Source organism: Heterodontus francisci, chromosome 4 (assembly GCF_036365525.1).
Source record: "Heterodontus francisci isolate sHetFra1 chromosome 4, sHetFra1.hap1, whole genome shotgun sequence".
NCBI lineage: Eukaryota > Metazoa > Chordata > Chondrichthyes > Heterodontiformes > Heterodontidae > Heterodontus > Heterodontus francisci.
In genome coordinates this window covers 157,984,563-158,005,674 of record NC_090374.1, presented here as the reverse complement: position 1 = coordinate 158,005,674, position 21,112 = coordinate 157,984,563, and the positions used below count along the sequence as shown (strand labels likewise).

Here is a 21,112-nt window from a genome sequence, read left to right as displayed (position 1 = left end):
GCCATTGCCATTTCTGGTGCCTAGGTTGATCTGTCTGGTTTCATTCACTTTGTAGCAGTTAGATACAACTGAGTGGCTTGCTAGGCCATTTCAGAGTCAACCACGTTGCTGTGGGTCTGGAGACACATGTAGGCCAGACCAGGTAAAGACAGCAAATTTCCTTCACTAAAGGAACCAGATGGGCTTTTACAACAATTGACAATGGTTTCATGGCCATCATTAGACTAGTTTTTAATTCCAGATTTATTAGTCAAATTCCAATTCCACCTTCTGCTGTGGTTGGATTCAAACCCATACCCCCCAGAGAAATACCCTGGGTCTTTAGGTTACTAATGTAGTGACAATATGACTACGCCACCGCCTCCCCCCAAGGTGGAAGGTGTCGTCAAAGGAACCTTGGTGATTTGCTGCAGTGCATCTTGTATATGCTACATACTGCTGCAACTGTGCATTGGTGGTGGAGGGAGTGAATGTTGAAGGTGGATGGGGTGCCAATCAAGCAGGCTGCTTTGTCCCAGATGGTGTTGAGCTTCTTGAGTGTTGTTGGAGCTGCACCCATCTCGGCAAGTGGGGAGTATTCCATCAGACACCTGACTTGTGCCTTGCAGATGGTGGACAGGCTTTGGAGAGTCAGAAGGTGAATTTTTTGCTGCGAATTCCCAGCCTCTGGTCATTATCACATTGCTGTTTGTGCGCAAACTGGCTGCTGCGTTTCCTACAAGTTGCTACATTTTAAAGGTACTTCCTTGGCTGTAAAGTGCTTTGAGATGTCCAGTGGTTGTGAAAAGTGCTATATAAATGCAAGTCTTTCTTTTTCCTTTTTGTATGAATTGTTTCCCATGGATTGTTTTAGCAGGCGGGGGAGTGGGACTAGGTGAGTTATTCTTGCAGAGAGGATGGATACAATGGGCTGAATGGCATCCTTCTGTGATTTTTAGATAATAGAAAATAAAACTGGAATTATTGTTACAAAGCAAAGCCATCAAAAAGGCAGGTCATTTTATCTGGTGTGGACCTTTTGTCAGAAATGCTGTTATTTTCCAGCAATTTATTTTTTGTTATTACAGATTTTCAGTTTATTTTTGAACTGTACTACCAAAGTCTAAGTTAATGGCGGCTTAATTAAGCTAGATATTCTTTTTGGTCGAATGCAAGTTTCATTTAGCAAGTTCCCCACTGAAAACTCCCCAAAATAAGGACTCTTGAAACCTTCTCAGCACAGGAGTGAGGGTGAGGGAGGGGGAGACGCTGATTGTGACTTCACGGCGGCGCGCTTTGTGACGCAGGGCGGCGTGGAGGCCTGTGGGATGACGGCGGCCTTGTGTGGCGGCGCCATTTTGCGAGCAGCGGACGGTCGGCAGCAGCGACGGTGCAGCCCCGGGGCGGAGCGACCGCATTCGGCCCTTACCACACCACCCATGGCGGCAGAGAGTCGGGACGATAAAGGTATACAAACAGCCGCCGTCACTCTCCCTCGGTGTGTGATTGCGACCGGAAGAGGAGAGAACGATCTGGGCCTCCTGTGGGCCTCTTTTGTTTAAGTGAAACGAGGTGGTGGTGCGGGGGGAGGGAAGAGAAGCAGCCGCAGGACTGCGCGGATCCCGGCCTCGGCGGCGTGGGCTGAGAGAGAGAGGGGCCGGAATTACAACACTGTGCCCGTGCCTGCTTATCGCTTCTCCCCCACCCGTATGATGTCCGAATCGCTTCAACATTTGGACAGCTCCGGGGATGGGTGGTGAAGGCCTTGCCGCCATGTTATTTATATCGAAACCGATCGCCGAGGCTGCTTCCCTCCCCGGGTGGAGAGAGGAAGAGTGCGCAGAGGCAATGTAAAATAAAGGATGTAATTCTGGAGGGGGTGTAGGAGTAGTGAGATCTGGGGTGGGGGTTTATGTGAGCAAAGCGTTGATGGCCGGCACGGACACGATGGGCCGAACTTAATGACCTATGGCAGGGCAGGTTGAGAACGCAGTTAATGAGGCATATGGGATCCTAGACTTTACAAATGTGACCATAGAGTACGAAAGCTAAGTTATGATAAACCTGTATAAAACATTGGTTGAGCTTCAACTAGAATAGTGTGTTGAGTGTTGGGCATTGTACTTTAGGAAGGATGTTGAGGTGGGTGTATAAGAATTTTTCCAGGGATGTGGGACTTCAGTTACGTGGATAGATTTGGAAAAACAGGGGTTCTCCTTAGAGAAGGTTGAGGAGATTTGATAGAGGTGCTCAAAATCATGAGGGGTCTGGGTGGAGTAGATAGAGAAATTGTTCCCATTGGTGTCGTCACTCTCCCTTGGTGTGTGATTGAGAACCAGAGGACACTGATTTAAGGTGATTGGCAAAAGAACCGAAGGTGACATGAAAAGGTTTTTTATGCATGAGTGGTTAGGCTCAGGAATATGCTATCTGAGAATGTGGCGGAGGCAGTGACGGTCAGGGCTTTCAAAAGGGATAGGATATGTGCCTGAAGAGAGAAAAAAATTGCAGGGTCATAGGGAAAGAGTGGGGGAGTGGGACTATCTGAGTTCTTCTTGCAGAAAGCTGGCATGGAAACGATGGGCCATGTGGCCTCCTCGACTGTAACCATTCTATGATTCCTCCCAATCAGAGGAAACCAGTGGCCAGCCATCTTCCTCTGCGTGTTTGGGAAAACTGCACAGCAGATCCACAATCTGGAGGAGTACTGGAATCATAGTCAAACAGCACAGAAACATGCATTTCGGCCCACCGGCCATCGAGGCTGTTTATTCTAATTCCATTTTCCAGTACTTGGCCCGTAGCCTTGTATGCTATTTTTCACTTTTGCCCCGTGAGTCAGAGCCGATTGTGGGTTCAAGACCCACCCCAGAGACCTGAGCACAAAATCTAAGCTGACACTCCAGTGCAGTAATGAGTGAGTGCTGCAGTTAGAGGAGCTGGATTTTGGATGAGACATTAAACCAAGGCACTGTCCTCTCCCTCAGGTGGCCCTAAAAGATCACACAGCAGTATTTGGAGAAGATCAGGGGAGTTCACCTGCTGTTTGGGCTATTATTTATCCCTCAGCCAGCACCTAAAGCAGATTCAAGAGCAATTTACTGCAGAGCTGGAAATCTGAAATAAAACCAGAAAATGCTAGAAATACTCAGCAGGTCTAGCATCTGTGGTGAGAGAACTAGCATTAATGCTTCAGGTTGATGGCCTTTTGTCAGAATTGGTAAAAGAGAAGTAACTGGTTTTAGGCAAGTAAGAGGCAATGAATGAGGGGTGGTGGGAAGAACAAAAGGGAAGGCCTCTAAAGCAGATTATCTGGTTGTTAAACATAGCTGTTTGTAAAGCTTGTGTGAAAATTTACTGTGAAGTTTCCGAAGAGTGACTCTACCTCAGGTCCTTTCTTGGTGATAAAGTGCACTGTGGCATCGTGAAGTCGTGAAAGGTATTCTTTGTAATTGGGGGGGGGGGGGGGGGTGGATGAGCTGGTTTCCTGCCCCTTTGCCAGTAAAACTACTGAGGTTTGCAGCCCCTCAGTTCTGTTTGCTCAGAGGAGAGTTGGAACTTGCTCCTTTACCTGAGCAGGGAGAATTTAGGCTCTGGTTTGTATCAGTCCAGGGTACTGCTGGAGTTTAATCATGTTTAACAAACTAAACAGTGAAGAATCTGGCAGAAATGCATTCTCTGCATAAAAAGGAAGACTGTCACTCTATCTCTTTCCAAGAGTTAGAATTCATAATGGTATTTTTAACTGTGGTGTTTGTTGCCTTGAGACAGTGTCGCACTCTGCACCCTTCCTCCAGCCTGTGAATGGTGACGGTTGGTACTTGTGCTGCAAAATTTGGATCTGCAATTAATTGTATAACTGTCTCTCTCCCTTTGTTTCCCCATTTACCTACAAGTAGGAATTGTTCACTACCCACAGTAAAGGCCCCAGGTTTAATTCACCATTTTACTGGCTGCTCCTCTATTGCTGCTGCTGTTCCTAGCTTTGCAGAAAATTCTGTCCTCCATGCAACTTTGCTCCCAATACCTCTGCGCCAGATTGTCACGAGTCCTGTTGTAGCACACAATTTAATAAGCGCAGTTCCTTAGCCATCTAACCATTAACTAAGTTGGAGGAAGATTTCCCAAGAGTAGTTGCAGTTTACTTTTGTTTCACATTTGTATGAAACCGAGGATCTAATCTCCAGATACATGATTTGGGCTGTCTGGAATTGTTAAAGATGTGAAGTCCACAGATTATCCATGGCTTTTCCACCGTCTTGGTAAAGAACATTAATTTGGTTCTTATGCACACTGTACATAAAGCTGGTAAATGAAAAAAACACATGCATTAGATGGTCTGGGGAATTGTTTGCTGATAGCACCTGGAATATATTTTTATACAGTGCAGTGTTCCTGTTTAAGAATGCACAACTCATTACTGAGGCAAATCTACACAAACTACTCTGTTTCTTCCATTCCCTGTGTACATTTAAATAAAAATTGGGATATTAATCTACCATACTATCCAGCTGTGGGTTTGAGGCGAGAAAATTATTCTCCATGGTAGTTGACCTGATGTAAGTTTTTTTTTTTTAGTCTTTTGTGTGCTGCTGAAAACTAAGTACTATATTCGTTGAATGACAGATTAGCATACACAGCCACTCCTGTGACCTTGCATCTCGTGACCTAGCTCCCATCATTTCTTATAGATAAGGCCATCTCTGATCACTTCCTTCTATCGCTGTCCATCCACTTCCACCTCCCAACCCTACTTCCTTCTGTTTCCATCACTGGAAAAATCTCCCTCCCAATTTACTTGCTATCTAGCCTTTGGCTCACCATTTACCACAACATTTCTGCAGCTAATGATCTGTTCAACCACACTGTCACCTCTACTTTCAATGCCATTAAAACCAATAATTTCTCTCAGTCTGACTGTTTCGCCTGGTACAACCCTTATCTACACAAGAATATAAGAAATGGGAGCAGGAGTAGGCCATTCAGCCCCTCAAGCCTGCCCCGTCATTCAATAAGCTCATGGGTGATCTGCCCCAGATCTCAACTCCTGTTTCGTGCCAGCTCCTCATAGCCCTCAACTCCCTGATATTTCAAAAATCTATCTACCTCTTTAAATACTTTCAGTGATCTAGCCTCCGCAACACTCTGGGGTAGAGAATTCCAGACATTCACTATCCTCTGAGAGAAGAAATTCATTCACATCTCAGTTTTAAATGAGTGTTCCCTTATTCTGTAACTTTGTCCTCTGGTTCGAGATTTCCCCCACAAGTGGAAACATCTTCTCAACATCTACTCTGTCAAGCCCCCTTAGAATCTTGGACATTTCAATAAGATAACCCCTCATTCTTCTTAACTCTAATGAATAAAGGCCTACCCTGTTTAGCCGTTCTTGATAAGTCAAACCCTTCATCCTGGAATCAGCCTAGTGAATCTCTTTTGAACTGCTTCCAATGCCAGTGTATCCTTTCTTAGATACGGGGACCAAAACTCCAGGTGCGGCCTCACCAACACCCTGTACAGTTGTAACAAGACTTCCCTATTTTTAAACTCCAACCCCCCAGCAATAAAGGCCACAATTCCATTTGCTTTCTTTATTACTTGCTGCACCTGCTTGCTAACTTTTTGTGTTTCATGCACAAGAACACCCAGATCCCTCTGCTGCACTTTTTTGAACACTCTCTCCATTTAAATAATAGTCTACCTTTTGATTCTTCCTGCTAAAGTCTGTCACTTTCCTACGTTAAACTCTACCTGCCAAGTTTTTGCCCACTCACTCGACCTATATCACCTTGCAGATTCCTTGTGTCCTCATCACAACATGCCCTCCCACCTATTTTTGTACTGTCAGCAAATTTGGATATATTGCACTCTGTCTGCTCCTCCAAGTCATTAATATAGATTGTAAATAATTGAGGCCCTAAGACTGTTCTTTGTGGAACTCCACTCATTAGAATCATAGTTATACAGCACAGAAACAGGCCCTTCGGCCCAACATGTCTATCTATGCTGGCCATCAAGCACACAACTATTCTAATCTCTTTTTCCAGCACTTGGCTCGTAGCCTTATATACAATGGCTTTTCAAGTGCTCATCTAAATACTTAAATCTTGTGAGGGTTCCTGCCTCTACCGCCTCTTCAGGCGGTTCCCACCACCCTCTGAGTGAAATTTTTTTTCCTCAAATCCCCTCTAAACCTCCTGCCCCTTACCTTAAATCTATGCCCCCCTGGTTATTGACCCTTCCACCAAGGGAAAAAGTTCCTTCCTATCTATTCTATCAATGCCCCTCATAATTTTGTATACCTCAATCATGTCCCCCCTCAGTCTTCTCTGCTCTAAGGAAAACAACCCTAGCCTTTTCAGTCTCTCTTCATAGCTGAAATGCTCCAGCCTAGGCAACATCCTGGTGAATCCCCTCTGCACCCTCTCTAGTGCTGTCACACCCTTCCTATAGTGTGGTACCCAGAATTGTACACAGTACTCCAGCTGTGGCCTAACCAGCATTTTATACAGCTCCATCATAACCTCCCTGCAGTTAATAAAGGTAAGTATCCCATATGCCTTCCTAACCACTTTATCTACCTGTGCTGCTACCTTCAGTGATCTATGGACAAGTACACCAAGGTCCCTCTGACCCTCTGTACTTCCTAGGGTCCTACCATCCCTTGTATATTTCCTTGCCTTGTTAGTCATCCCAAAATGCATCACCTCACACTTCTCAGAATTAAATTCCATTTGCCACTGCTCCGACCATCTTACCAGCCCATCTATATCGTCATGTAATCTAAGGCTTTCCTCACTATTTACGACACCACCAATGTGTCATCTGCGAACTTACTGATCATACCTCCTATATTCACGTCTAAATCATTAATGTACATGACAAACAGCAAGGGTCCCAGCACCAATCCCTGCGGTACACCACTGGTCACAGGCTTCCACTCACAAAAACAACCCTTGACCATCACCCTCTGCCTCCTGCCACTAAGCCAATTTTGAATCCCATTTGCCAAATTGCCCTGGATCCCATGGGCTTTTACCTTCTTAACCAATCTCCCATGCGGGACCTTATCAAAAGTCTTACTGAAGTCCATGTTGACTGCATCAACTGCTTTACCGTCATCTACACATCTAGTCACCGCCTCGAAAAATTCAATCAAGTTAGTTAGACATGATCTCCCATGACAAAGCCAAACTGACTATCCTTGATTAATCCCTGTGCCTCCAAGTGGAGATTAATCCTGTCTCAGAATTTTTTCCAGTATTTTTCCAACCACTGATAGACTCACTGGCCTGTAATTACTCAGTTTATCCCTGCTACTCTTCTTGAGTAATACCACATTCGCTGTCCTTCAATCCTCTGGTACCTCTCCTGTGGCCAGAGAGGATTTGAAAATTTGTGTCAGAGCCCCTGCTATCTCCTCCCTTGCGTCACATAACAGCCTGGGATACATCTCATCTGGGCCTGGGGATTTATCCACTTTTAAGCCCGCTAAAACAGCTAATACTTCCCTTTCAATGCTAATATGTTCAAGTATATCACAATCCCCCTCCCTCATATCTACACCTACATCGTACTTCTCCATAGTGAACACAGATGCAAAGTAATCATTTAAAACCTCACCTATGTCCTCCAGCTCCACACACAAATTGGCCACTTTGGTCCCGAATGGGCCCTATTCTTTCCCTGGTTATCCCCTTGCTGTTAATATACTTAGAAAACGCCTTAGGATTTTCCTTCATCTTGCCCGCCATGTTTTTTCATGTCCCCTCTTCGCTCTCCTAATTACTTTTTTAAGTACCCCCCTACACTTTCTATACTCCTCTAGTGCTTCTGCTGTTTTCAGCGCTCTGAATCTGCCATAAGCCTCCTTTTTTGTCCTTATCCAATCCTCTATATGCCTTTGCATCCAGGGTTCCCTGACTTGTTGGTCCAGTTATGTCTTTCCAACCTGAAAAACACCCAGTAATCACGACTATCTGTCTTCTGTGAGTTAACCAATCCTCAATCCATGCTAATACATTACTCCCAATACCATGAGCTCCTATCTTGTACAATAATCTTTTATGTGGCATCTTATCGAATGCCTTCTGGAAATCCAAATACACTACATCTACCGGTTCGCCTTTATCAACTCTGCTTGTTATATCCTCAAAGAACTCTAGCAAATTTGTCGAACATGATTTCCCTTTCACAAACCATGTTGACTCTGTTTGTGTTCAGCTTTTCTAAATGTTCTGCTATTTCTTCCTTAATAATGGACTCTAGCATTTTCCCAACGACTGATGTTAGGCTGACTGGCCCAAAGTTTCCTGCTTTTTGTCTCCCTCCCTTCTTGCTGCCTTAAGTCCAGGGGATGCAGGTTTGAACAGATAACGCAGACAACTGACAGATACGGGTCGACTATTCAAAACACCATCTTGTCTGCTTTCATCTGATAAAATTACACACTCTCCCAGTCATCCTGGTATGCAGCGATAGCCCCTGGCTTCTTTATACTGTCTTAAACCCCTCTCCTGTGACTTATGCACCCTCACCTCAACAAGAAATGCAAGGAGCTCATGGACTTCTTTGTCACTTAAGGTTAAGACCATCCAATCAGCTGCCTATGTACTTTCCCCCAACCCACCCGGACTAAACCTCTCCTAAGGTTCCTCTCTGCCCTAGCCTGAAAAATCGTTTCTCTCTTGTCTCTCATATCCTCTCTGAGATAATCGTGTCTATGTGACCCGCCTTGTGCATCTTTGACCATATCCCCACTAAACTGACCACACAACTTCCCTTCCTAGTCCCCATGTTAGCTGATATTGTTAATGGTTCCCTCTCTTTGATGCTGTCCCCTTCTCCTTCAAATCTCCTGTCGTCACCCCCTCCTCAGAAAACCAACCCCTAAACCCCCCCCCCCACCAAGTCCTCGCAAACTGTCGGCCCATTTCGAACCTACCTTTCCTCTCCCCGTTCCTTGAATGTGTCGTCTCCCAAATCCTTGTCCCATCTTTCCCAGAACTCCAAGTTTGAATCCCTCCAATCAGGCTTCCATTCCACCACAAAACCATGCCATGATATAGTGTGTGACTGATAAAAAGCAATCCCTCCTCATCCTCCTTGACCTTTCTGTAGCCTTTGACACAGTTAACCACACCATCCTCTTCCAATTTTTTGCCACCTTCATGCAGCTGTGTGACCGAGCACTCACCTGGTTCTGTTCTTACCTATACAATTGTAGCCAAAGAAGTACCTGCAGTAGCTTCTCCTTCCACGTGCACTGTTACCTTTGGTGTCCCCAAAGCATTTAACCAGGGCATCCTCCTATTTCTCATCTATTCCTCGGCGAAACACGTACACTGACAACACCCTGAACCTCTCAACCACCTCTCTCGACACCTTCATTGTCTCTAAATTATCAGACTGCTTGTCCGACATCCAAAAGTTTCCTCTGTCTAAATATTGGGAAGACTGAAGCCATTGTCTTTGTCCCCGTCACAAACTCCATTCCCTAGCCACTGACTCCATCCCTCTTGCTGGCAACAGCCTGAGGCTGAACCAAACTGTTTGCAAACTTGGTGTCAATTTTACCAAGAGATGAGCTTCCGATCACGCACCCATTCCACCACTAAGACTGTCTACTTTCACTTCCATAACATCACCCAGCTAAGTCCTTGTCTTACCTTTAGTTTAGTTTTAGTATTAGAGATACAGCACTGAAACAGGCCCTTTGGCCCACCGAGTCTGTGCCGACCATCAACCACCCATTTATACTAATCCTACACTAATTCCATATTCCTACCACATCCCCACCCTGTCCCTATATTTCCCTACCACCTACCTATACTAGGGGCAATTGCTAATGGCCAATTTACCTATCAACCTGCAAGTCTTTGGCTTGTGGGAGGAAACCGGAGCACCCGGAGGAAACCCACGCAGACACAGGGAGAACTTGCAAACTCCACACAGGCAGTACCCAGAATTGAACCCGGGTCACTGGAGCTGTGAGGCTGCAGTGCTAGCCACTGTGCCGCCCCGTTGAACAGCTCATCTGTTGAAATCCTTATCCATGCCTCAACACAATTTTAACACATTCCTGGCCTTTGTAAACTGCTGCTGGTGTCTTAATGCACACCAAGTCCAGTCCCCTCTCTGCTGTTGCCCCGTAACCCTGCAAGCTTTTCCTTTTCCCAAGTATGTATCCTTATGTAAGTTTGTACTGAATCTGTTAGCAAGACCAGATAGTCAGGACGCACTGTGTTTTTCTTGTAGAAAGTGATACCAGGTGTTGTGTTTTGCAGGTATAGCATGGCAAGTGAAATGCGTCTTTGACTACAGTTCTAATAAAGTCCCTTTGTTGTATGCTACATTAGTATTGATGTCCTTTGACGTTGACAATGTCTACAGCTACAGAAATCTGAAAGTGGACAGAAAATGATATCTGGTTGATCAAACCTGCCTCATCTAGCTACAGAGCAGCCAAGCACATTGTCAATCTGCCTGCCGAGTTGCATGTTCTCCTGGGAGAGGCTGTAAAAAAAAAGCGAATGAACTCCAGGAGATTGTGTTAACTGATGTATCTCTTCCCAGCTACTCTAACTTCCCTTGGATAACTTAATGCGTTCCTCCCCCAGGAACCTACACACGTTTGTTTTTAGGGGATTGCCGGAATACGTACTAACCCGATACTTGAACCAGAGGCGGAAGAGTCTTTACAAAAAAGAAATACTGGTTAACATCTAATCTAACTCTTTTGCCTAGGTACTTCATTCATGTGCTCCTCGGTTCTGCCATCTCTATCCATCTCAAATAAGCAATTCACCTGGTTAATTTCCAAGATGACTGTATCACTACATCTGCCACCCATAAGCCCAGTCTCCTAACTTATCTGAATAGGCTTTTAAACGATTGATTTGGTATTCGACTCCCATTCCAAGTCATTTAGGACGATGGTAAACACAAGGCTCCCGACATGGAAGGACTCAATTCATTTCTGCATGGGACCTTGCATACGAACATTCGAATTAGGAGCAGGAGTAGGCCACTTGGCCCTTCGAGCCTGCTCCGCCATCCAATAAGTTCATGGCTGAACTGATTACTCCACATTTACACTTACCTCCGATAACCTTTCACCCCCTTGCTTATCAAGAATCTATCGACCGCTGCCTTAAAAATATTTAAAGACTCTGTTTCCACCACCTTTTAAGGAAGAGAATTCCAAAGACTCACGACCCTCTGAGAAAAAATTTCTCCTCATCTCTGTCTTAAATGGGCGATCCCTTATTCTTAAACAGTGACCCCTTGTTGTAGGTTCTCCCACAAGGGGAAAAATCCTTTCCACATCCACCCTGTCAAGACCCCTCAGGATCTTATATGTTTCAATCAAGTCGCCTCTTACTCTACTAAATTCCAGTGGATACAAGCCTAGCCTGTCCAGTCTTTCCTCGTAAGACAGCCCACCCATTCCAGGTATTGGTCTAGTAAACCTCCGTGCTGCCTCCAATGTATTTGCATCCTTCCTTAAATGAGGAGACCAGTACTATACACATACTCCAGATGTGGTCTCACCCATGCCCTGTGTAGCTGAAGCATAACTTACTTTTGTATTCAATTCCCCTCACGATAAATGATAATTCTATTAGCTTTCCTAGTTACGTGCTGTACCTGCATACTAACCTTTTGCAATTCATGCACTAGGACACCCAGATCCCTCTGCATCTCAGAGCTCTGCGGTCTTTCACCATTTAGATAATATGCTTTTTTATTCTTCCTGCCAAAATGGACAATTTCACATTCCCACATTATACTCCATTTGCCAGGTCTTTGCCCACTCACTTAACCTATCTATATCCCTTAGCCCCCTTATGTCCTCTTCACAAGTTATTTTCCTACCTATCTTTGTCATCAGCAAATTTAGCAACCATACCTTCGGTCCCTTCATCCAAGTCATTTATATAAATTGTAAAAAGTTGAGGCCACAGCACTGATCCTTGTGCATACCACTCGTTACATCTTGCCAACCAGAAAATTACCCATTTATGCCTATTCTTTCCTGTTAGCTAGCCAATCTTCTGTCCATGCCAACTGCTACACCATGAGCTTTTTATTTTCTGCAACAAGCTTTGATGTGGCACCTTAGCGAATGCCTTCTGGAAATCTGAGTAACATCCACTGGTTCCCCTTTATCCACAGCACATGTAACTCCCTCAAAGAACTGCAATAAATTGGTTAAACATGATTTCCCTTTCACAAAACCATGTTGACTCTGCCTGATTACCGTGACGTTTTCTAACTGTCCTACTATAACGTCTTTAATAATAGCTTCTAACATTTTCTCTATGATAGATGTTAGGCTAACTGGCCTGTAGTTTCCTGCTTTCTGTCTCCGTCCCTTTTTGACTAAAGGAGTAACGTTAGCTATTTTCCAATCTAACGGAACCTTCCCCGAATCTAGGGAATTGTGGAAAATTAAAGCTAACGTATCAACTATCTCACTATCCACATCTTTTAACACCTTAGGATGAAATCCATCCGGACCTGGGGACTTGTCAGCCTACAGCTCCAACAGTTTGTTCAGTACCACTTCCCTGGTGATTGTAATTTTCCTGAGTTCCTCCCTCCCTTTCATTTCCTGACTTAAAGCTAATACTGGGATGTTGTTTGTATCCTCAATAGTGAAGACATATGCCAAGTATCTGTTCAATTCATCTGCCATCTCCTTATTGTCCATTATTAATTCCCCAGACTCACTTTCTATAGGAACAACGCTCACTTTGTTAACATATCCTTTTAAATATCTATAGAAACTCTTACTATCTGTCTTTATATTTCTAGTAGAAGTATTGGGGGGGTGATAGGTGGAAGTGACGATTTAATTAGTTCTCTACAGTGGAAGGATGAGGGGTCATAGTTACAAGAAGAAACTTGAGAATTTGTGGCTTTTTTCATTGAGATCTGAAGATTTGAGGACTTCAAAATTTGAAGAATCATAAGGTAAATAGCAGTAGATTGTTTCCGTTGAATGATGAGATGGGAACAATGGGACACATTTAAGATAGGCTGCGTTTGCTGACAAAGCAGCCACCAGGTGGTGCTGCACTGGCACATGTGTAAATGCAGCCTGTTCAATTAAAACATCACAGTCAGCAACGTTCAGGCAGCTGCCAGGACTAAAGATGGCGCTGCTCAAATAATCTCACAGAGGCAACATAAACACATGGCTGGAGAGATCGACAGGCTGAGGAATGGCTGGAGAGAGCGGGCAGGGGGTTGGGTGGAATTGCCAGAGAGCGCGGGCGGGGGTGGGAATGGCCGGAGAGCGCGGGCGAAGGGGCAGGAAGAGAGCGCACCCGCTGCTACCAAGGTCTTCGGCCGCTCCCTCCCCCCAAGCCCGCCCTGCGCTCTCCCGTGCTCTTTCCCCCCCGCGTTACGTGATGCATCATTCACGCATGTGCCAACTGGTCCTGGCAATGCGGAACACAGCGCACTCGCAGAGAGCTTGAGCCCGTTTGCGCATGTGCACTGGTTGGTGCAGTCGGATGACGTCCCCACCTGCTGCGTTGTCAAGAATCACTTTGTTTAAGATAAGGCTGCGTTTGCTGACACTGCAACCACTGGGTTGCGCACTGCTGGTACATGTGCAAATGTAGCCTCATTGACTGAAACGTCATCATCTGTGACGTCGCAGGCAGCTTCCCATAATAAAGGTAGCACTGTGGGATCGAGCGGCAAGCAATCGAGAGTGGTGGGTGTGGGAAGGAGCAGCGGGCAGATGGGTGCGGCGACTGCAGGAGTAATGGGTATAAGCGGTGTAATGGAGGTGGCAGATGTGGCCAATGAGAGGTGAGGCAACACTCAGACATCATTACGTGGTGACGTTGCTGCGTGAATGTGCGAATTCATGCCGGCAAATGTTCAGGTGCACTGGCATCGGCAATGGCTCTGCGTGCATTCTGCGTTCTAGAAAAATTATGGCACAGAAGGAAGCCATTCGGCCCATCGTGTTCACGCTGCCCTTGTAATTGGCCTCTGTGCTATGGGAAACGGGTCCTTCCTGTCTACTCTATCTAGGCCCTTCATAATTTTATACACCTCTGTTAAGTCACCCCTCAGCTGCCTCTGTTCTAAGGAAAACAACCCTAGCCGATCCAATCTTTCCTCAGCTGCAACTTTAGAGCCCTGGTAACATTCTTGTACAGCTCCTCTGTGCTTTCTCTCCAGAGCAATTATCTCCTTTCTGTAATGTGACCAGAACTGTATGCAATCCTCCAACTGCGGTCTAGCCAGTGTTTTATACAGTTCCAGCATTACATCCCTGCTTTTGAATTCCATACCTTGGCCAATAAAGTAAAGCATTCCATATGCCTTCTTCACTCTTTACTTGTCCTGCCACCTTCAGGAACTTGTGGACATACATGCAAAGGTGTCTCACTTCTTCTACCCCTCTCAATATCCGCCTGTTTATTCCCTCGCTTTATTTGCCCTTCCCAAATGCATTACTTTACACTTACCTGGGTTGAATTCCATTTGCCACTTTTCTGCCCACGCAACCAAACCATTGATATCTTTCTGGAGTCTACGGCTATCCTGTTCACTATCAACTACACGGCCAATTTTTGTATCATTAGCAAATTTCCCAATAGTGCCTCCCACATTTAAGTCCAAATCATTAATATATACCACAAACAGCAAGGGACCCAACACTCAGCCCTGTGGAATGCCACTGGAAACAGCTTTCCATTTACAAAACATCCATCGACTACTACCCTTTGTTTCCTGGCCATGAGCCAATTCTGGATCTAACCTGCCACATTCCCCTGTATCCCATGGGCTTTCATTTTACTGACCAGCTTTGTCAGCAGACAGTCCGTTAAGATGAACCTTAACTTATACGTTTTTGTAATTAAAGTTTTTTTTTCAAGCAAGTAATCTGTCATAATCTGCCCAGGGGCGTGTCCTCTACTCATTTCTCCACACCTCATCCGCTCTTGCACTTTCCTCTTCATTTGCTCATAACAGCCTCTGACTGTGGAAAAAGAAACCATGAGATGGTTTCCCATTGCCTTCCTCGTGTGCTTTAAAGGAAACAAGTCCTTCTCGAAGGATCCCCCGCCTTCAAGCAGCCGTTATCCCTCGAGGTTCTAGCTCTTCTGTCGTTACCACCAAAAATTCAAAGACAGCGAATAGTAAGAATGTGAAATTCTGACACATTTGCTGCTGTCTGCTAGTACTTTCAAACAGGAAATAGATGATTGCTCAAGAAATACATTAAAAGGTATAGGGAACAATCAGTGGAGTGTTATTAGAAAAGGCATCACATTTGGAGAAAAGGACTGGTGCAGACGTGATGGTCTATTTTTGTGCTTTAACATTCTATGATTCTAAAATGGGAAAAGAAGAAAAGATGGTAGTTGGAGAACAGAATAAAAACTGCAAAGTGGAAACTGCAAAAGAAAAATGTAAGACAGAGAATGGAGAAAAGGCAAAACAAAGCCAGAAAATAGTGGAAGCAGACAGCAGGTCTGACAGCATCAGTGCACAGAGCAGATAAGACAGTGTTTAAAGTGTGGAAATGTGAAGTGAGATCTGCTCAGAAAGCATCCAGATTGAAAATGCAACAATAAACATATTCATCTAGTTTATTAAAAAATTGCATTAAAATGCAAAATTTATGCTTGTAAAATTGTAACATCCGACCCTTTGTAATTCGTTGGACTGGCTGTATAAGTAGGTTTGTGACAAAGCAAAAGTGTAAGATACCTGTTGAATTTCTTGTCTTTTAGATGGTGAAGTCAATGTTTTGGATGACATCTTGACAGAAGCTCCTGATCAAGATGATGAGCTTTATAACCCCGAAAGTGAACAAGACATTAGTGAGAAGAAAGGTAAGTTTGACATAATGGTACTTTTTGTTGAATAGGCTAGTGTCTTACAGTTCCACATTGCCACTTGGCAAGAGCCCTTTGAGTTGTCATGGCTGGTGCAATTGGTTTGCAAGTGGTGTACAGCGAAAAGACGCCAACAGCGTGGGTTCAATCCCCGTGCTGGCTGTGGTAGTTCATGGAGGCCTGCCTCCCTCGCCTTGCCCCCCACGCTTGTGGAGCAGTGACAGTCAAGCTGTACATCACCAACAGTGTCTCTCAAATGGGAGAGATGCTTATGGCTACAACAAAGATGCAGTAATGCTTCTTGGTATGGTACTTGAAAATGCATCCAAGGCTAGCTGATTCTATGAGTTGTAATTGGCTTTTTTAAAATTGTGGATTTACCTTCGAGTTGCACACCTGATTCGAGTGCTCAATTGTTTTTTAAAACAAGGTATAGGACCTTCAGGTTTGTTTCACTATTAACTTATGAACTGAAACTTTAAAAAAGAAAATGTTCCTTTTTTAAAAAAAAATTAAAGATTTTTAAGTGAATCACCAGCTTGAGGATTAGTTTTTCTCTTGTTTTGGATTGCTTAGCACGTGTGTTGCCTCATTACATCAGTCTCGGCTTATTTCTACGCAAAAGGCAAAGTACAGCCCTGTCACAATTTGTTCATTTGATCATCATGCATTGTAGTTTATCAACAATTCTGCTTTTGATGAATGTACAGTAGCTTTAATAGATATTTTGAAGCATGTATTTAATATGTTTTAACTTGTGAAACTACCAGTGACGAAAGGCAATTTCAGCAGGCTCTACACAACCACAGTCAGTATCTTTTTGAAAGGGTATCCTTATTGCATATAAAACCGTGAAAGCACATGTATTATTTCATCATACTTTTTAGTTATGGATAATAGGTATCAGCTAGTCACGCTTACAGTGGAACCATTATATTTTCACTTGTGCAATACCTTTAAGCTGTTTGCTTTTTTCACTCATGTTTTTGATACATTTTTTGAGACATAAAGGATGTTAACCTTTATTGAACAGCATCAAAAAGAAAAAATGAAAAGGAACGGGCTGACAGTGGTGATGGGAAAAGGCAGAAATCTTCAAGCCATTTGGTGCGGCAAGTTAGCAAGAGGTCTTCCTGCCCATCTGCAGGAGACAACATAAAGGCTTCCATTTCAAAAGGTAGACATGTATCTACCTTTAAGAAGGATGAATACCAGAGATATGAACGAAGCAAAACTGCAAGCAGCGACAGAAAGAACCATACCCAAGGTGGGAGTTCCCGAGAGTCACAAAAAGATCGAACAGACAAAGTGGGGAGTAGAAGAAGAGAGTCCGACAGAAAAACTAAATCAGCAACCCCAGATGAGTCGGAAACTTACAGCATGGTAAGGCAAAACTGAGTAGTTTCTAAATTAGCTATGCACCTACCTCTAATAGCGTTGATATTTCCCGCAGTTGAAAACTACTAGCTCTGGCGTATAGCATTTAAATAGGAACAAGATGGTTGTCATGGGGTAAATATAATGACAGTCATGTCCTATCTCTAAGAAGTGTTCCAACAATGAGTAGGCGTTTACAATTTTTATAAGCAAAAACAGGTAAACATAGGTAGCCCATTGCAACCAATGTTGCTGAATGGATTCATTGCAGTTAGACATTTCCTTTTGTTGCTTTAACACATCTGCAAAATAGAGCTCCATGGAAGAGGTCTATACTTAGATATCTGTCTGTAGTTATGGACAGCCTGGAGGTCATTGTAAGCATTGAAAACAGTGCAGTAGCAAAAATTGCATTGCTATTGTACTGCTTCCTAGGCTACACCCGTGATTGAATGTGTTTTGTCAATTATTCTTAGTATAAACTGGAAATGCTGTATGTGTCCTGTCTGTCAGATTTTTATTGCCTACAATTAAGTAGCCATATTGCCACATTTAAATGAAAATTCGGTACTTTTTTAAAAAAACGTTTACCCCATGTTTGTGAACGTTTACATATTAGGTTTGGTAGTGCAATGATTTGGTTCAATTCGATGTATGCAGGAAGCTGAGCTATGAGTTCAAAGGCTTTTCCTTATCCCTGACTTTTCTTAAATGCACAATATGTTTTCTGGACCCTGATGAATTTGCTTTCCTTTTGCTGTCAATTTCTATTCAGGCTCAAAGGTTAGGTAGGCTACTTACTTGCAATCCTCTTCTAGGGCCTCAATGTTAATAGCTAAATGTCAAAGATTCTGGAGAAGTACACACTCTCTACTGTGTTTTACTCCAGCAAGATTGAGATTTGACAATTCTCATGTTCACAGAAGGGGTCATTGATGATGCTACTTCGTTCCCATACTGCTCTACTGCTGGAGAAATAATTAGCAAGAATTTTACTGAGAAAAGGCATGTATGTGAACAATGCATGTTAATATGTAAATTATCTGGTAACTTGTGGCAAGAAAGTTATGCCCCATGAATTGCGAATCATATTACTACTGGGTGATATGTGCTGTTTTGCCATTAGCTTTGCGAACGTAGCATAAAGACCTGCCAGGGTCTGCAAATAAGACCCAATTCGAGCCTGGCGGAACCCGATCTGTGCCTGACCCGGCCTAAGTCCTTCTATTTTTTGCCGTGCCCAACCCAACCATCAGTTAACCTACCTTCCGTTTTTCACTTTGTTCCTTACCTGCACAAGCTTAAAATAACTGTAGCAAAACCACCTTTAATGGGGGGAAGGAAGGAGGGAGGGGGTGGTGGTGGGGCGGAGAGGTTGAGAGCGCACCCACCGCCATCAAGGTCTTCGGCCGCTGCCCTCCCCTGCGCTCTCCCCCCGCGTTACGCGATGACGTCATCTGCGCATGCGCCAACCAGTCCTGGCAATGCGGAACGCCACGCAGAGAGCAGGAGCCCGTTTGCACATGTGCGCAGCTTGCCGCAGTCTGATGACGTCAGCGGCCGGATGCGTTGTCAAGAATCACTGTAAATGTGTTCAATGTTGGAGCATCCACAACCCTCTGGGGCAGAGCATTTCAAAGATTCACAACCCTTTGAGTGAAGTAATTTCTCCTCATCTCAGTCCTGAATGATTGACCCCTTAACACTGTGTCCCCGTGTTCTAGATTACCTGACCAGTGGGAACAGTCTCTCAGCTTCTACCCTATCAAACCTGTTCAGCATCTTGTGTGTCTCAATTAGATTGCCCCTCATTCTTCTAAACTCCAGAGAATGTAGACCCAATTTACTCAGTCTCTCCGCATAGGACAACTCCCTCATCCCAGGGACCAATCTAGTAAATCTTAGCTGCGCTGCCTCCAGTGCAAGTATATCTTTTCTTAAATGTGGAGACCAAAATTGCACACAGTATTCCGGGTGCGGTCTCACCAAAGCCCTGTACAATTTTAGTAAGACTTTATTGCTGTACTCCAATCCCCTTGCAATAAAGACCAACATTCCATTTGCCTTCCTAATAACCTGCTGCACCTGCATGTTAACTTTGTGCGTTCCTTGTATGAGTACCCCCAAGTCTCTGAACATCAACACTTACCTGTTTCACATCTTTTAAAAAATATTCTGCATTTCTATTTTTAAGACCAAAATCTACAACTTCGCACTTCCCTACATTATGCTCAGTTTGCCATCTTGTTGCCCACTCACTTAACTTGTCTATACCTCTGAAGCCTCTTTACATCCTCCCCGCAGCTTACCTTTCCACCGAGCTTTGTATCAGCAAACTTAGATACATTACTCTCCGTCTCTTCATCCAAGTCATTAATATAGAGTGTAAATAGCTGAGGCCCCAGCACTGATCCTTACAGCACCCCACTATTCACTGCCTGCCAACTTGAAATCACTGCCTTCCAACTTGAAAATGACCCATTTATGCTCACTCTCTGCTTCCCGTCTGTTAACCAATCCTCTGTCCATGCTAATATATTACCCCCAACGCCATGAGTCCTTATCTTGCCCAGTAATCTTTTGTGTGGCACCTTATCGAATGCCTTTTGAAAATCCAGGTATACTACATCTACTGGTTTCCCTTTATCTACGCTACTAGTTACATCCTCAAACAACTCTAATAAGTTTGTCTAACAGGATCTCCCTTTAGTAAAACCATGCTGACCTGTTCTAATCATACTATGCTTTTCCAAGTGCAATGTTAAGACTTCCTTAATAATAGTTTCCAGCATCTTCCCAACGACTGATGTTAGGCTAACTGGCCTGTAGTTCCTTGTTTTCTCTCTACCTCCTTTCTTGAAAAGCGGCGTAATGTTTGCTGACTTCCAATCTGACGGGACCATTCCTGAATCTAAGGAATTCTGGAAAATCATAGCCAGAGCATCCACTATCTCTGCATCTATCTCTTTTAGGACCCTAGGATGTAGGCCATCTGGTCCCGGGGATTTGTAAGATTTTAGTCCCTCATGTTTTTCCAATACTTTTCTCACATATCAATATCCTTATTTTCCTTACTTTTTTAGCCCCTAGGTTACTGCCTATTTCTGGTATGGAACTTGTGTCTTCTACTGTGAAGACAGACACAAAATATTTGTTCAATGCCTCTGCCATTTCCTGATTCATGATTTCTCCTGTCTCTGCCTCGAAGGGACCAACTTGAACTACTCTCTTTTTTATATACCTATAAAAGCTCTTACAATCTTTTTATATTGCTGATTAGTTTACTCTCATTCTTTTTTTCCCCCTTTTTATCAACTTTTTGGTGGCCCTTTGCTGGTTTCTAAAACACTCCCAATCCTCAGACTTGCTACTATTTTTACAACGTTGTAAGCCTCTTTTAGTCTAATACTCTCCTTAACTTCATGAGTGAGCCATGGATGGGTCTTTCTGGGCAAGTTATTGCTTTTGAACGGAATGTACTTTTGTTAAATCCTTTGAATTGTTTCTTTAAATGTTTCCCACTGTTCATTTATTGCCATACCTTCCAGTCTATTTACCCAATTAACTGTAGCCAGTTCTGCCTCATACCTTCGTAATTGGCTTTAAGTTTAAGAGTCTAGTTTGTGAATGAAATGCGTCACTTTCAAACTTAACGTGAAAGTCAGTGGTACTATGATCACTATTTCCCATTGGATCTTTCACTATGGCATTGCTTATTAATCCTGCTTCATCCCTAGTTGGTTCTACAACGTATTGCTCCAAGAAACTGTCACAAAAGCATTCTACAAATTAATCTTCTAGACCACTGTTGCCAATTTGATTGTCCCAGTCTGTATGCAGATTAAAATCCCCCACAATTAATACATTACCTTTTCTACATCCTC

At 43.9% G+C, this 21,112-nt stretch overlaps 1 protein-coding gene across 9 annotated transcripts in view; it reads left to right on the top strand.

Annotated features, from left to right (window-relative positions):
- Nucleotides 1-1,283: 1,283 nt before the first annotated feature.
- The window catches only part of ythdc1 (YTH N6-methyladenosine RNA binding protein C1), a 61,766-nt gene continuing 41,937 nt past the window's right edge, over nucleotides 1,284-21,112 (top strand). For all 9 annotated transcript variants that reach the window (XM_068030451.1, XM_068030452.1, XM_068030449.1 and 6 more), the window contains exons 1-3: nucleotides 1,284-1,446; nucleotides 15,747-15,848; nucleotides 16,885-17,234. In XM_068030451.1, the coding sequence (XP_067886552.1) occupies nucleotides 1,308-1,446; nucleotides 15,747-15,848; nucleotides 16,885-17,234 (591 nt within the window). In that variant the 5' untranslated portion in view covers nucleotides 1,284-1,307. The remainder of the gene's footprint in view (nucleotides 1,447-15,746; nucleotides 15,849-16,884; nucleotides 17,235-21,112) is intronic.